The 12,517-nt window shown below is 45.3% G+C and overlaps 2 protein-coding genes across 4 annotated transcripts; one reads left to right on the top strand and one right to left on the bottom strand.

Moving 5' to 3' along the window:
* Positions 1-1,456: 1,456 nt before the first annotated feature.
* LOC120956150 (uncharacterized) lies at positions 1,457-11,353 on the bottom strand. 2 transcript variants are annotated; one of them, XM_040377528.2, is made up of 5 exons: positions 11,037-11,353; positions 10,543-10,764; positions 10,400-10,457; positions 3,008-3,565; positions 1,457-2,930 (listed from the first exon to the last, which is right to left on the bottom strand). In XM_040377528.2, exons 1-5 carry the CDS (start codon positions 11,073-11,075, stop codon positions 2,755-2,757), a joined length of 1,053 nt encoding a protein of 350 aa, XP_040233462.1. In that variant the 5' UTR covers positions 11,076-11,353; the 3' UTR covers positions 1,457-2,754. The 2 variants fall into 2 exon arrangements, with proteins under 2 accessions (XP_040233462.1, XP_049461133.1); XM_049605176.1 differs by lacking the exon at positions 11,037-11,353 and adding an exon at positions 10,839-10,983.
* Positions 3,623-10,281, top strand: LOC125906417 (uncharacterized). Of its 2 annotated transcripts, none has more exons than XM_049605147.1 (2): positions 3,623-5,932; positions 6,073-10,281. In XM_049605147.1, the coding sequence occupies exon 2, from the start codon at positions 6,188-6,190 to the stop codon at positions 9,857-9,859; it is 3,672 nt and encodes a 1,223-aa protein (XP_049461104.1). In that variant the 5' UTR covers positions 3,623-5,932; positions 6,073-6,187; the 3' UTR covers positions 9,860-10,281. Both variants share the same exon structure in this region, with proteins under 2 accessions (XP_049461104.1, XP_049461106.1).
* Positions 11,354-12,517: the final 1,164 nt, after the last annotated feature.

Below are 12,517 nucleotides of genomic sequence, written 5' to 3'. Positions count from 1 at the left end.
TGGAACTGAAACTGTATCGGTTACAAACTCGGACTAAGTATTCAAGAATCATTCCGAATCCGAATCTACAACAGTTCCGGGAACTGTTCTAGAAAATAAATGGAATGAGCCAATTCTGGATCGGTATGAGTTCACTATCGGTTCCAGGACCGGTATGGGTTCGTCATAGGTTCTAGGTCCGATATGGGTTCAGTTTCGGTTTCAGGATCGGTATTGGTTCAGTATCAGTTCCAGTATCGGTATGGGTTCATGATTGATTCCAGAACTGATTTGGGTTCATGATAGATTCCAGCACCGGTATGGATTCATGATTGGTTCTGAAACTGGCATGGGTTCATGATTGGTTCCGAAACTGATATGGGTCCTTGCTAGGTTCCTGGACCGGTATGGGTTCATGATAGGTTTCAGGACCGGTATGGGTTCAGTATCGGTTACAGTAATGGTTTGGGTTCAGTATCGGTTACAGTAATGGTTTGGGTTCATGATTGATTACGGAACTGATATGAGTCCAAGATAGGTTCCAGGACTGGTATGGGTTCATGATAGGTTCCAGGACCGGTATAGGTTCTTGATAGGTCCCAGGACCGGTATCATAAACCGATCAGTGCCAGGACTGATTTGGGTTCAGTATCGGTTCCAGGACCAGTATGGGTTCATGATCAGTGCGAGCAACGCTATGGGTTCATGATCGGTTCAAAGACCAGTATGGGTTTTTGATAGATTCCAGGGCAAGTTTGGATTCATGATTAGTTCTTGGACCAGTATGACCAGTTTTGCTTCCTGGTCCGGTATGTATTCAGTATCGATTCCTGGACCGGCATAGATTCGGTAACTAGATTCATGACCGGCATTAAGTCATATGCAGTTCTTGAACCAAAAAATTTGATGTATTGGTATCAGGACCAGCATGGGTTTGGTTGTGGTTACTGGTACGTAAAGAGGGTGTCATACAGGGTTTTCCAGGGGTTCTCATGGTTATGGGACACTTCCTTGTCTATTTCTTATGGGAAGTGAACTTCATATGATCGATTTTTGATTCTATGTCAATCTTATGAACAGTAAATTCCTATTGGATTTGTCCAAAAAGGTTACTATAGAGTCCAATTCCCATTATATTAAGTTCATTTCACGTAAGAAGGAGTCAAAAAAGTGTCGTACAGCTATGAGATCTCCTGAAAAACCCTATAAATAACTCATTTTAATTGGGTTTTGAGACCATTAGTTTTGGCGTATTCTTTATATTAAAGTTGATCTTAGTTTAGTTTAATTTAGTTGCGTTGCCCTGTAACCTGGCCAAATTTACTAGTAATTACCAAACAAAACGCAAAACACAGCCCAAAAACCTTTACCTGCCATCGAGCAGTTTTAGCTTGTCGGTAAAGACACGTTAACTATAGTACATTTATTTCTTTCCACCGAACACCCACGCTGCCCACGTTGCAGCAACATTTTCACATAAATTATTTGTTGTTTTTATTTTCGTTTTTCCTTGTTCATTGTTCACACAATTATACAACGACATTACTAGGTGCACAGCTATATGTGGTTGTTTAGTACCAACGGTTTTCGGTTTTGCTCTACAAACCAGCTTTTTTCGGCCTCTGAAATCGCTATTCGCAATACACATGCCCCTTACACACGCACGCATTCGTCTGCAAATATAAAACTATTCTTCCTGGTTTTACACCTTTTTTTTGGTATGTTTCTGTTTCCTTTGTTTGTCGTCTTCTTTCCATGTAGATATACATTTAAATATATATATATATATATTTAGACCGTGCTTCTTGTTTCTCGTCCCATTAGGGGAGCAAAAAATGGGCGCACAGGCGGCTCGCTGCCGTAATAAAGGATATATACTGTACTAGGAAAAGGGATACGTCTGGCTATCCCTGCTAAGTCTTTTTTTTCTTTCTTCTCCTTCTAAGAGATCCGGTTTACATATTCTGCCCCCTCCTCCGATATAGGGTTGTATAATGGTGTAACCAAAAACACGATTGTTACGGATGCTACTGCAAAGGTTTGCCTTCCTTTTTAGGGTCTAGCTTCTAGGTCCTTTGGTTTTCTTGTAGTAGTAGTAGTTTAGTAGTGGTGTAAGGAATCTGATTTGCTCTGTTTGCCATTTCGATTCTATTATAGCGTAGCCTAAGGTCGATCTACTTGTTCCCTTTCATATCTCGATTGATCTGCAAATTCGGCATTCACCACCGCTTTGCATTCTAAGCAAGCCTGTTCGCAACTATACAGCGCTTGCAGAAAATGTTGGAATGTTATTGTTCTTTTTTTTTAATGTGGCATGAAAAATGAGAAATCCGATACTACACGGAGTTGTGCTATTTTGTGCAATATTAGGGGAAAGCGAAACACGTACAACAGAAAGAAAATTGACGGCTCAAATGGTATGTCTATTTTTTATCTGTTCTGCACATAGTTAAATATCTTTTTTTAATGCCTCCTTCCTACAAACACACATATATTTATATAGTTTAAACTAATCCCTAAACTATATTTCCTAGCCGCTAGCTGCTAAGCTAACTAGTCAGTGTACCAGAGTGTTGTACGCAAAATGTATTTAGTTTCGAGTTGTACTAAATGGCCCACACATGCACACATACACACACAAACACATCCACGCACACTCTAGTACGGAGAGATCAATGGAAATGAATACATAAGGCAAAGAAAAGCATCCACAATGCGTTCGAATGTGTGCGTGAAATAAAAATGCAAACTTTCCATTTGTACGATGCATCCCCCTCACTCACCGCCACCCGTCCGGGAGGGTATTACTTTGGACCGCAGCATGGCCACCAGCCGGGACGCGAAGACCGAGGCAGTGGCAAGGTTCGTGGTCGGGACGGGCGGCTTGACGGCCGGAGCGGCTGCTACTACATCGAGCGGCGTGTAGCTGTTTTCCTGCGATCCGCCACAGTCTGAAAAGTACAAACACAGAAAGAAGCAGATAAAAACGTGTGCAAACGTGTGCTGCTCATCACCCATCGGCCCTAACCGTTGGATGTTTCATCCTCCTCGATGTTGAGATTGGAAATGTCCGACAGGGTGAGATCCTTCTCTTCGTCCTCCAGCAGCAGGCTCGAGTACGACTGGGACGTGTTGTTGTCGCTTTGCGACCGCGAGCCCGTCCTTGCGACCGGCTGCACTGGCAGCGCCCCGCCGGCGGCACCCTCATTCGCCGCTGGATGGCGGTCGCCGGCGGGCACCTTTGGCCGGGCGCCCTCCGAGCCCTCCGGGCAGGAGCAGCAGGCTTCGGACGATTCGTCGCTGTCGCTGCTGCACACCATGATCACCTCGTCGATGGGCCCGTCACACCCGGACGAGGACGAACCGGAGGACGAGCGGGAGGAGGAGCGGGAGGACGAGCCGGGCGACGAGGAGACGGAGCAGGACGAGGGCGTCGAGCCGGATGATGCCAGCGGCGAGCTGCAGTTGAAGTTGTAGTTTTCGTCGCTCTCCCCCGACTGCTCGTTGCTCTGCATTTCACTTATCTTGGACAGGATGTGGGGATAGAAGTCGCGGGCCGTCGTATTGTTCGGCTCGTACTGCAGTACTGGGTTTGGTATAAGGGTAAGAGTGGGGAAGGGGAATTTTGGAATTATTAATGTTTATACATAAGAGTTAGGATCGGCGGAGGAGATTGCATGAAAGAGAGTTCAGCAATAATACAAGCAATGCCATAATTAGAGTGCCATAATTTGGCGGCCATCAACGCGTTGGTTGGTGTGCGTGAGAGGGCAACGGATGAAAGGTGATCGCCCGAACAGCGGGAACCTTCTTCTTCCACGAACGGCAACGGCAGCGATCGGACGCGCGCAATCCGTCTAGGTTTAAGTTAGTCGTTAAAATAAATTTATGTGAAGAAAAATACCGCAACGTCCAGCCCTAGATTGATCATATGGTGCCGTGACCAGGATTGAAAACCTTTTTCGAAAAGCGCTAAGTGAAAAGATTTATTCGTTGAGCATTTTTTTTGTTTCGTTTTGTGATTTAGTGCGTACCGTGCAAAGGAACTATCGTTAATACGTGTTTGAGTGTACGAACTTTGGCGGCCAGTAAATGTGAAATTTCAACCTGCAAAGGGACAATCGTGCCGTTTATTACTCGTCATTGATTGCGTGTCCGCGTCTCCGTCGTATTCAGTCCGTTGCCAACAAGACAGACTAACTACCGCCTTCTTCGGCGTCTTGCCACGGCCATCGTAAAAGCTATAAGAAGCGTTCTACCGCAGCCATCGCGTTTTTGGATACAATTCAGCGATTCACCGCAGTCGCGTAAAAAAAGCTGTGAGGCGTCTTGCCTTTATTATAATATAAGATTTCGTTCGTCTTTGAATCGTGTAACGTCTTGTTACAAAGAACACTAAAGTTAAGTTACTGTCCAATCCGTTGAACATTAATGTGAGAAAACGTCAGCTTATCTTCCGTGTCGCAACCGGTTGTTTTCGCGCGTGTGATATCCGTCTTCGTAATCGTGTGTTTCCCGCCAGTCGCAGTTTGGAACAGCCATCCGTCATCATCTGTGTGTGTTTCCCTGCCATCGTCATTGCAACTGTTTTCCCGAATCCTGCCATCTCAACAGGTCAAGTATAAAGATGACCGAAATTGCGAGCCTAAGACAACGGTTGAATTCTTTATTCACGAAGCTGAAACGAAATGAGGTTTTCATAGCGAACTTCCAGCCTGAACAACACAAGCATCTCGTGCCTGTCAGGCTCCAAACGATTGAAGGTATGGAAAAGGAGTTTGAAACGGCTCATACGCAATTGTGTTTGTTAGCGCCCAGTGAAGCTGAGAAGCTAGAAGAAGAGGAGTTGATGGATAATTTTGAGGAAAGGTTCATAGCTATGAAAAGCGCCATGCTATCGCACATGCCTACTCAAACAGCTCAAGCCGTTAGCTCTGAGCTTGGCTCAAGCCACGCTCAAAACCCAAGCCACTCTCCCATTCAAAACCACGTTAAATTACCAGCCATCTCTTTGCCCGAATTTAACGGTGATATAATGCACTGGATGGCATTTCATGATACCTTTGAAGCATTAGTTCATAACAATGCAAGCGTTTTGGATATTCAAAAATTCCATTATTTGAGAGCTTCATTAACTGGTGAGGCCGCTAGATTGATAGAGTCGATCCCATTGTGCGCATCGAATTACTCCATCGCATGGCAGGAGCTCAAGGAGCGATTCTCAAATGAATACCTTCTGCAAAAGATGCACTTTAAGCAAATGTTCGGCATCCCACAATTACGAAAAGAATCGTCAGCTGACTTGCATAGATTGGTAGATGAATTTAATCGGCATGTAAAAATGATTCAAAAGCTAGGAGAGCCAACCGACCAATGGAGCTCAATGTTAGAATATGTTTTGTGCTCCAAACTACCAGCGGAAACTCTTACACATTGGGAAGACAAGGCAGCTAGCATGAAAAAGCCAACATATGAGGCGTTAATAGAATTTCTGCAGAGAAGAATGAAAACATTAGACTCTGTTTATATGAGTAAATCTGCGGATGTAAGCTCTACATCGGTGCCTGCCGTAAGGCCTTCTTCGCATCTTTCGTACTATTCGTACACCGCAAATAATACCAAACGATGTCCTTGCTGTCGACTAGATCACTTATTATGGTACTGTAACCAATTTATGCGACTTCCGCAATCTGAGCGCCTTCAGATAGTGCGAGCGAAGAGTCTCTGCATTAATTGTTTAAGAGTCGACCACAGCATGAAAGATTGTCCTTCGACCAATCGGTGCAAACATTGCAACCAGCAACATCATTCTTTATTGCACTCCTTTGATTTTGTACGCCGGCAGCACACCCACGACCGAACACTACATACTAGCCCTCAGGTAGCTCCTAGCGCTTCATTTAACAGCACAGCAGCATTGGAAAACGAAAACCGAGCAGCGGACCAACGAGAGGTATTCTTACTCACTACTATTGTCATTGTTGTGGATGCGTTTGGCAATCACCATCCAGCAAGAGCATTATTAGATAGTGCATCACAACCTAACCTAATAAGCAAAAGATTGGCAAAATTAATAGGTCTACCTACTTCCAGATTGGACATTGACGTTAAAGGTGCTGGTTGTGCTACGACGAGGGTGCGGGAGTCCGTGTATGCTGAAATTCGATCTCGCACCAGCCAATTTTCTTGTGGAGTAAATTTCCTGCTAATGGATGAAGTAGCTGCAAAACTTCCTTCCCACCACATTAATATAAGCCGCTGGAACATTCCGCCTGGACTATCCCTGGCGGACCCTCATTTTAATCAGGCCGAATCAATAGATATGATAATCGGAGCAGAGCATTTTTACACCTTTTTTCCAACTGCAGAGCGTATTTATCTGGCAGATAAATTACCAATACTGATCAACAGCGTGTTTGGGTGGCTTGTAGTCGGTCCAGCCAGCGAGGAGGTCGTTAATCCTCACTCAAACCCAACACGAGTATCAATGGTTTCTTTAGAAGAAAAAATAGAGCAGTTTTGGAAGGCAGAGGAGCTACATGCATGCGAACCATATTCAGTAGAAGAAAAGCATTGCGAAGAGCTGTATAGATCGAAGACTGGAAGAAATAGTGACGGACGATACGTGGTGCAGATGCCTAAACATCCAGAGTTCTCGGTACGCTTGGGCGAGTCAAAAGGCCAGGCGTTGCGCCGATTCTACTCATTAGAAAAGCGCCTATCCCGAAATTCGCAATTGAAGAAGGAGTATCATGCCTTCATGCAAGAATATATAGATCTCGGACACATGCAGCCTGTTAATGAAAATGCGTCAAGCCCAACGAAAACCTTTTATCTGCCTCATCACCCAGTCATAAAGGAGAGCAGTTCCACTACTAAGGTGAGAGTAGTCTTTGACGGCTCCGCGAAAACATCTACAGGCTACTCCCTCAACGAAGCACTATGTGTGGGACCTATAGTGCAAGATGAGCTGTTGGACATTATTTTGCGTTTTCGCACCTATTTTGTGGCCTTAGTCGGAGATATCGAAAAAATGTACCGTCAAATCCTCTTGCATGAAGATGACCGCGCATTAGTGAGAATATTGTTTCGATTCTCATCAACATCACCAGTAAAAGAGTATGAACTGAATACTGTCACATACGGTTTGGCTCCTTCCTCTTTCCTAGCTACGCGCACCTTGCTTCAATTAGTGCAGGACGAAGGAAGCAATTACCCTCTTGCTAGTCGTGCGATTCGCAATTTCTACGTAGATGACTTCATTGGCGGGGCATCATCTGTTGAGGAAGCTATACAGCTCCGATCGGAGCTAACTGGAATGATGCTAAAGGGCGGCTTTCCATTACGAAAGTGGACCTCAAATCGTTTGGAGGTTTTGCAAGAGCTCGATGCTTCTCAAATCGGAACCAAATCATCACTGCAGTTTGATACCGACGAAACTATAAAAGCCCTAGGTGTCTGCTGGGAACCTGAGCGCGATAATTTATGCTTTGCATCAAGCATCAAGCCACTGCAGTTACCCTCTACTAAACGGAGCATTTGTTCGGAGATAGCTCGATTATTTGACCCGTTGGGTCTTATCGCTCCTGTCGTAGTGCGAGCAAAAATAATGATGCAGCAGCTTTGGGCGCTATCGATTGGCTGGGATGAGACTGTACCAGAGTCATTTGGGCTGAAATGGAAAGATTTTTATGAGAAGTTGGAGATTCTGACTTGCTATAGAATCGAACGATACTGTTTCGCCTTACGATCGAATGTGCAACTGCACATATTTACTGATGCTTCAGAGTCGGCATATGGCTCATGCGTTTATGCAAGGTGCGAGGATGCCGAGGGGAATATTAAAATATCTTTGCTTGCATCGAAATCTAGAGTAGCTCCATTGAAGCGTATAAGCCTGCCTCGTTTAGAACTCTGCGGTGCCGTATTAGGGGCTCATCTGTACGAGCACATTGCCAAAGCCATTCAGCTTCCTGTGCAGTCGGTACATTTCTGGTCCGATTCCAGTATTACACTACATTGGATCAAAGCAGCTCCAAATACCTGGAAAACATATGTGGCAAATAGAGTAGCAGACATTCAACAATGTACGAAGGGCCACACATGGAGGCATGTACCTGGACAGCAGAACCCGGCTGATCTCGTTTCGCGGGGCATGACGGCACCCGATTTTATAAAAAGCAGCATTTGGATCTCTGGGCCAGCTTGGCTGGCGCTACCTTCTAATGAATGGCCTACATCTGAACCTCTACTACCGACCGGTATCGAAAAGGAAACGCGTTTGCTAGTTGCTGTTGCCAGCGCATCGCCTGCAGTTAACCCTTGGTTCAAAAGGTGGTCATCATACTCCCAATTACTGCACATTATTGCATACTGCAAGCGATTTATAAAGAATCTAAGGCTTAAGGCTAGAACGAAGCCTGCTGGTGACCCGGTATCCATCGTATTGACACCAGAGCAGAATGAGGAGGCAAAGGCATTTCTGGTCAAGACTGCTCAAGACGATGCCTTCCGAAACGAAATTTCAGCCCTTCGGAACGGCCAACCTATAAAGAAAAACTCGCCGATTAGGAATCTCAACCCGTTTTTGGACAACCAAGGTGTGCTTAGAGTCGGAGGAAGGTTAAACTTAGCTGATTTGCCGTTCCAGTCAAAGCATCCTGCTCTCCTTCCAAAGGGGCATCCGTTTACACGCAACATAGTGGTTCACTATCACTGGAAACTACTTCATGCTGGAGGGCGAAATCTCATCAGCAACATAAGAGAGGAGTTTTGGCCTTTGGATGCTCGACGATTAGTTAGAAGCATAACGCGGGAATGTTTCCGGTGTTTTCGGTCGGATCCTTTTATCGCATGCCAGCGAATTGGACAGCTACCCGCATCCAGAGTGACACCTAGCCGACCTTTCAGCAACGTGGGAATCGACTACGCCGGCCCATTTTATTTAAAACCGGTACACAGAAGAGCGGCCGCCTGCAAGGCTTATCTCTGCCTTTTTGTGTGTTTCGCTACAAAGGCGGTACATCTCGAGCTGGTATGTGACTTGTCTACATCAGCCTTTTTAGCAGCGCTACGAAGATTCATTGCTCGCCGTGGTAAGCCGTGTCACATTCACTCGGATAACGGAAAAAACTTCGAAGGAGCTAGTAACGAAATAACAGAATTGGCATCGCTCATCGCTAGAAAGGAAGAAGAACAGCAAGTAAATGAGTTCTGCACGTCCCAAGGCATATCATGGCACTTTAATCCCCCAAGGGCTCCTCATTTCGGCGGACTGTGGGAATCTGCGGTGAAGGTAGCAAAAAGACATCTGTATCGTATCCTCGGTGCATCTCGTTTGTCATTTGAAGATCTTTATACGATACTAACACAAATCGAAGCGGTCATGAATTCGCGACCGTTGCTTCCTCTTTCAGAAAATCCTGATGAACTGGCGGCGCTAACTCCGGGCCACTTTCTGATCGGCACCTCCATGCAAGCACTTCCCGAACCCAACTTGTGTGACGTTCCCTTAAACCGGTTGGAGCACTATTGGAAGCTACAAGCCTACGTGCAGCGTTTCTGGGTCCACTGGAAAGGCGAATATTTGCAGGAGCTGCAAAAGGACACGGTGGGACATGAACAGAATCCTCAGTTCACGATAGGCAGGATGGTCATTCTCATCGATGAGCTGTTACCCGCAACCCGATGGCCTTTGGCACGTATTGTTGAGACGCATGCTGGAAGGGACGGAATAACGAGAGTAGTATCTGTGCGCACCAGTAAGGGTATATACAAACGTCCCATAACAAAAATATGCCTGTTACCGATACCATCGTCAATAGACAACGCAGCTTCAGAGGAGGTTGATTTGAGCAAAGAGAAATTGATAGGAGAATAGTTTGATAGCGCTGAATGCACATGCAGCAGTCTGTATTTTTGGTTGCACCGTTCTGACGGGAGTTTGTTGTGTTGTGCTTGTTCCGGTAGCAATCGATTTGTTGATATGCCATATCAAGGGGGGGGAGGATGTTTATACATAAGAGTTAGGATCGGCGGAGGAGATTGCATGAAAGAGAGTTCAGCAATAATACAAGCAATGCCATAATTAGAGTGCCATAATTTGGCGGCCATCAACGCGTTGGTTGGTGTGCGTGAGAGGGCAACGGATGAAAGGTGATCGCCCGAACAGCGGGAACCTTCTTCTTCCACGAACGGCAACGGCAGCGATCGGACGCGCGCAATCCGTCTAGGTTTAAGTTAGTCGTTAAAATAAATTTATGTGAAGAAAAATACCGCAACGTCCAGCCCTAGATTGATCAATTAACGCGCACATGTATCGATGACTGCACCAATTTCATGCAATCATTTCATCCCTATTGGATACAGAGGTTTATCCCGAATATCCCGAAATCTTATTAGAAAATTAGAAAATACTCACTCTGCTTGCAGTACTTGAGCGCATTCACGTAGTCACGTATCATAATGGCAGAAAGAAACTGAAATTAAAATAATAAAAAAAAAAAACCTGTAGAGATTAAGCACAACCAAACGATTGTTTGTGTTGGTGCTACGTAGCATTACCTCGGCCAGCAGTTCGGTCGGGGCTGATATGCTTTCGTCGGCGTCCGTGTACTCGGACAGGCTTTGGCTCAGATCGTCGTTCGAGGGGGAGTGCAGCATCGCGACCGAATCGGCAGTCGTTGGGGCCATCCCACCGCCCACGGTGCACCCGTCGCCGGCCCCTTCCACACCGGGCTGGTTGTTGATGTTGACCGTGTTGCCGTTTGTGTCGTCCAGAAGAGCCTTGCGGGAAATGAGGAAAAGGTTATTAATGGATGTGCCGAAAATAGCACCCACAGCTTAATGGTATAACAAACAGAGGAAGGAGCGTTTGCGAAGTTTCAAAGCGTTTTGTGGATTCTCGGACCGAAATTGAAAATTGGCACAAAAGTTGCACATCCGCTTCACCAAACAAACCACGTCGCAATTAACGTTCGTTTACTCCCTCACAATACCCGCAGCAACGCAACCGTACCAAACATATTGCTGTGGAAACGGACTGCAGATCGACCTACCATTTTCGCACAATAATCAGACATCGGCTCGTAGCACATTGAAGCACGGGAGGAGAGACGGCTGCTCGACTTCGCCTTTAATGCATGATGCGTCGATCGGCCTGGACCGAGCCTTTTAACACCGTGGAAAAGATGGCACGAAAACAACTGCTCTGCTCCACTGTTGCACTGTTGTTTTTTTTTTTTTTCGTCCTTGCCTTCCTTTGGCAATTGGTTGATTTTTGTTGTTTGCTTTGGGGCAGCTTATCGGCTGGAAAAAGGGGAAGTTTGTTTCCAACGGTGGAAAACAAAACAAAGCACGCTCTGTCCCGCTCTGACTCATTGAGTGACAGTGACATTTCGTTTTTTTATGGCACAAGATCGTTAGACACAAGATGGATGGATTTGTCATGTGAAATGTTTTGAAAATTGACGAAACGTTAACAAAATAGCTGCGGCGCCACGGTAGTGATAAAATTACGTAAATGTAGTCAACCTTGCCCAAACAGTTTGGCAATTGCAAAAAGGAGCTTTTCTTGAAAACATTAGGCCGAAAATACACGGACCGGAATTTTGCGGCCACGGAATTCCGCATGCTGTCAAACCCATATACAGGTGTCCCCCGAGATACGACCCAAATAGCCAGAATTGCTTAAGCAGCTCATTTTGGCACGCTAAAGATCGCTGCTCTAATTCGCCTTTTGCAGTAGATAAACAGCATCAAAGTTCCAGGCGGTCCTTCTAAATAGCGCCTAAGGCAGCGCTCTAGCAGCAATCGAACACGACATCGAACATGAAAAATATATGGGATTTGACATGTTCGATTTGATAACCAACAAATCGAACATGTCAAATCCCATACATTTTTCATGTTCGATGTCGTGTTCGATTGCTGCTAGAGCGCCGGGTAAGCAGCTTCCTTAAGCTACGGTGCCGGGGATTATTTTTCTTTGTGTTTTATTTTCAAGCAAGTGTCATCGATGAAATAAACAACAGGATTTGTTTTGTTTGTGTACATGTGTATATTTTTAAACCCTTAATATTCATAAATTACACGAAACGTATCACAATTTAATGAACAATCACAATCACTTCCTTCAAAATCCCTTCTTCAAAGAACTCATCTAACTTGTACAGCAGCAATGAGATGATTGGCGGCGTCTGTCTTTGACACTTTGACAAGACCCACCTTGTACCGATGTCATGCATTAAAAAAGCTATGAAGTTCCACCAAGTTCGGTACACGTTCTTAACAAGCCTTCAAGTTCCATCATGAACCCTACACATAGTGTTAATCAGCCGCAAAGTTCCCAAGAGTACCATATGCCTGTTAAAAAGCTCCATAGTTCCGCAAAGTACCGTCTATCTCTTACAGGGTTTCCCACGATTTATTGGTTGGTTCCCACGATTTATTGGTGCGTTCCCACGATTTTTTGGTCATTTCCCATAATTTTTTGGTAGCAACCCACGATTTATTGGTCGGTTCCCAAATATTATTGGTC

The sequence above is a fragment of the Anopheles coluzzii genome, chromosome X (genome assembly GCF_943734685.1).
Source record: "Anopheles coluzzii chromosome X, AcolN3, whole genome shotgun sequence".
Taxonomy (NCBI): domain Eukaryota; kingdom Metazoa; phylum Arthropoda; class Insecta; order Diptera; family Culicidae; genus Anopheles; species Anopheles coluzzii.
This window is presented reverse-complemented; position numbering and strand designations above follow the sequence as displayed.

Coding starts and splice junctions, on each gene's coding strand:
- LOC125906417 (XM_049605147.1), top strand. CDS start 6,188: ATGGATGAAGTAGCTGCAAAACTTCCTTCCCACCACATTAATATAAGC.
- LOC120956150 (XM_040377528.2), bottom strand. CDS start 11,075: ATGTGCTACGAGCCGATGTCTGATTATTGTGCGAAAATG. Junction 10,765..11,036: donor CTGATTATTGTGCGAAAATG/GTAGGTCGATCT, acceptor ATTTCCCGCAAG/GCTCTTCTGGACGACACAAA. Junction 10,458..10,542: donor CGACCGAACTGCTGGCCGAG/GTAATGCTACGT, acceptor TTTTAATTTCAG/TTTCTTTCTGCCATTATGAT.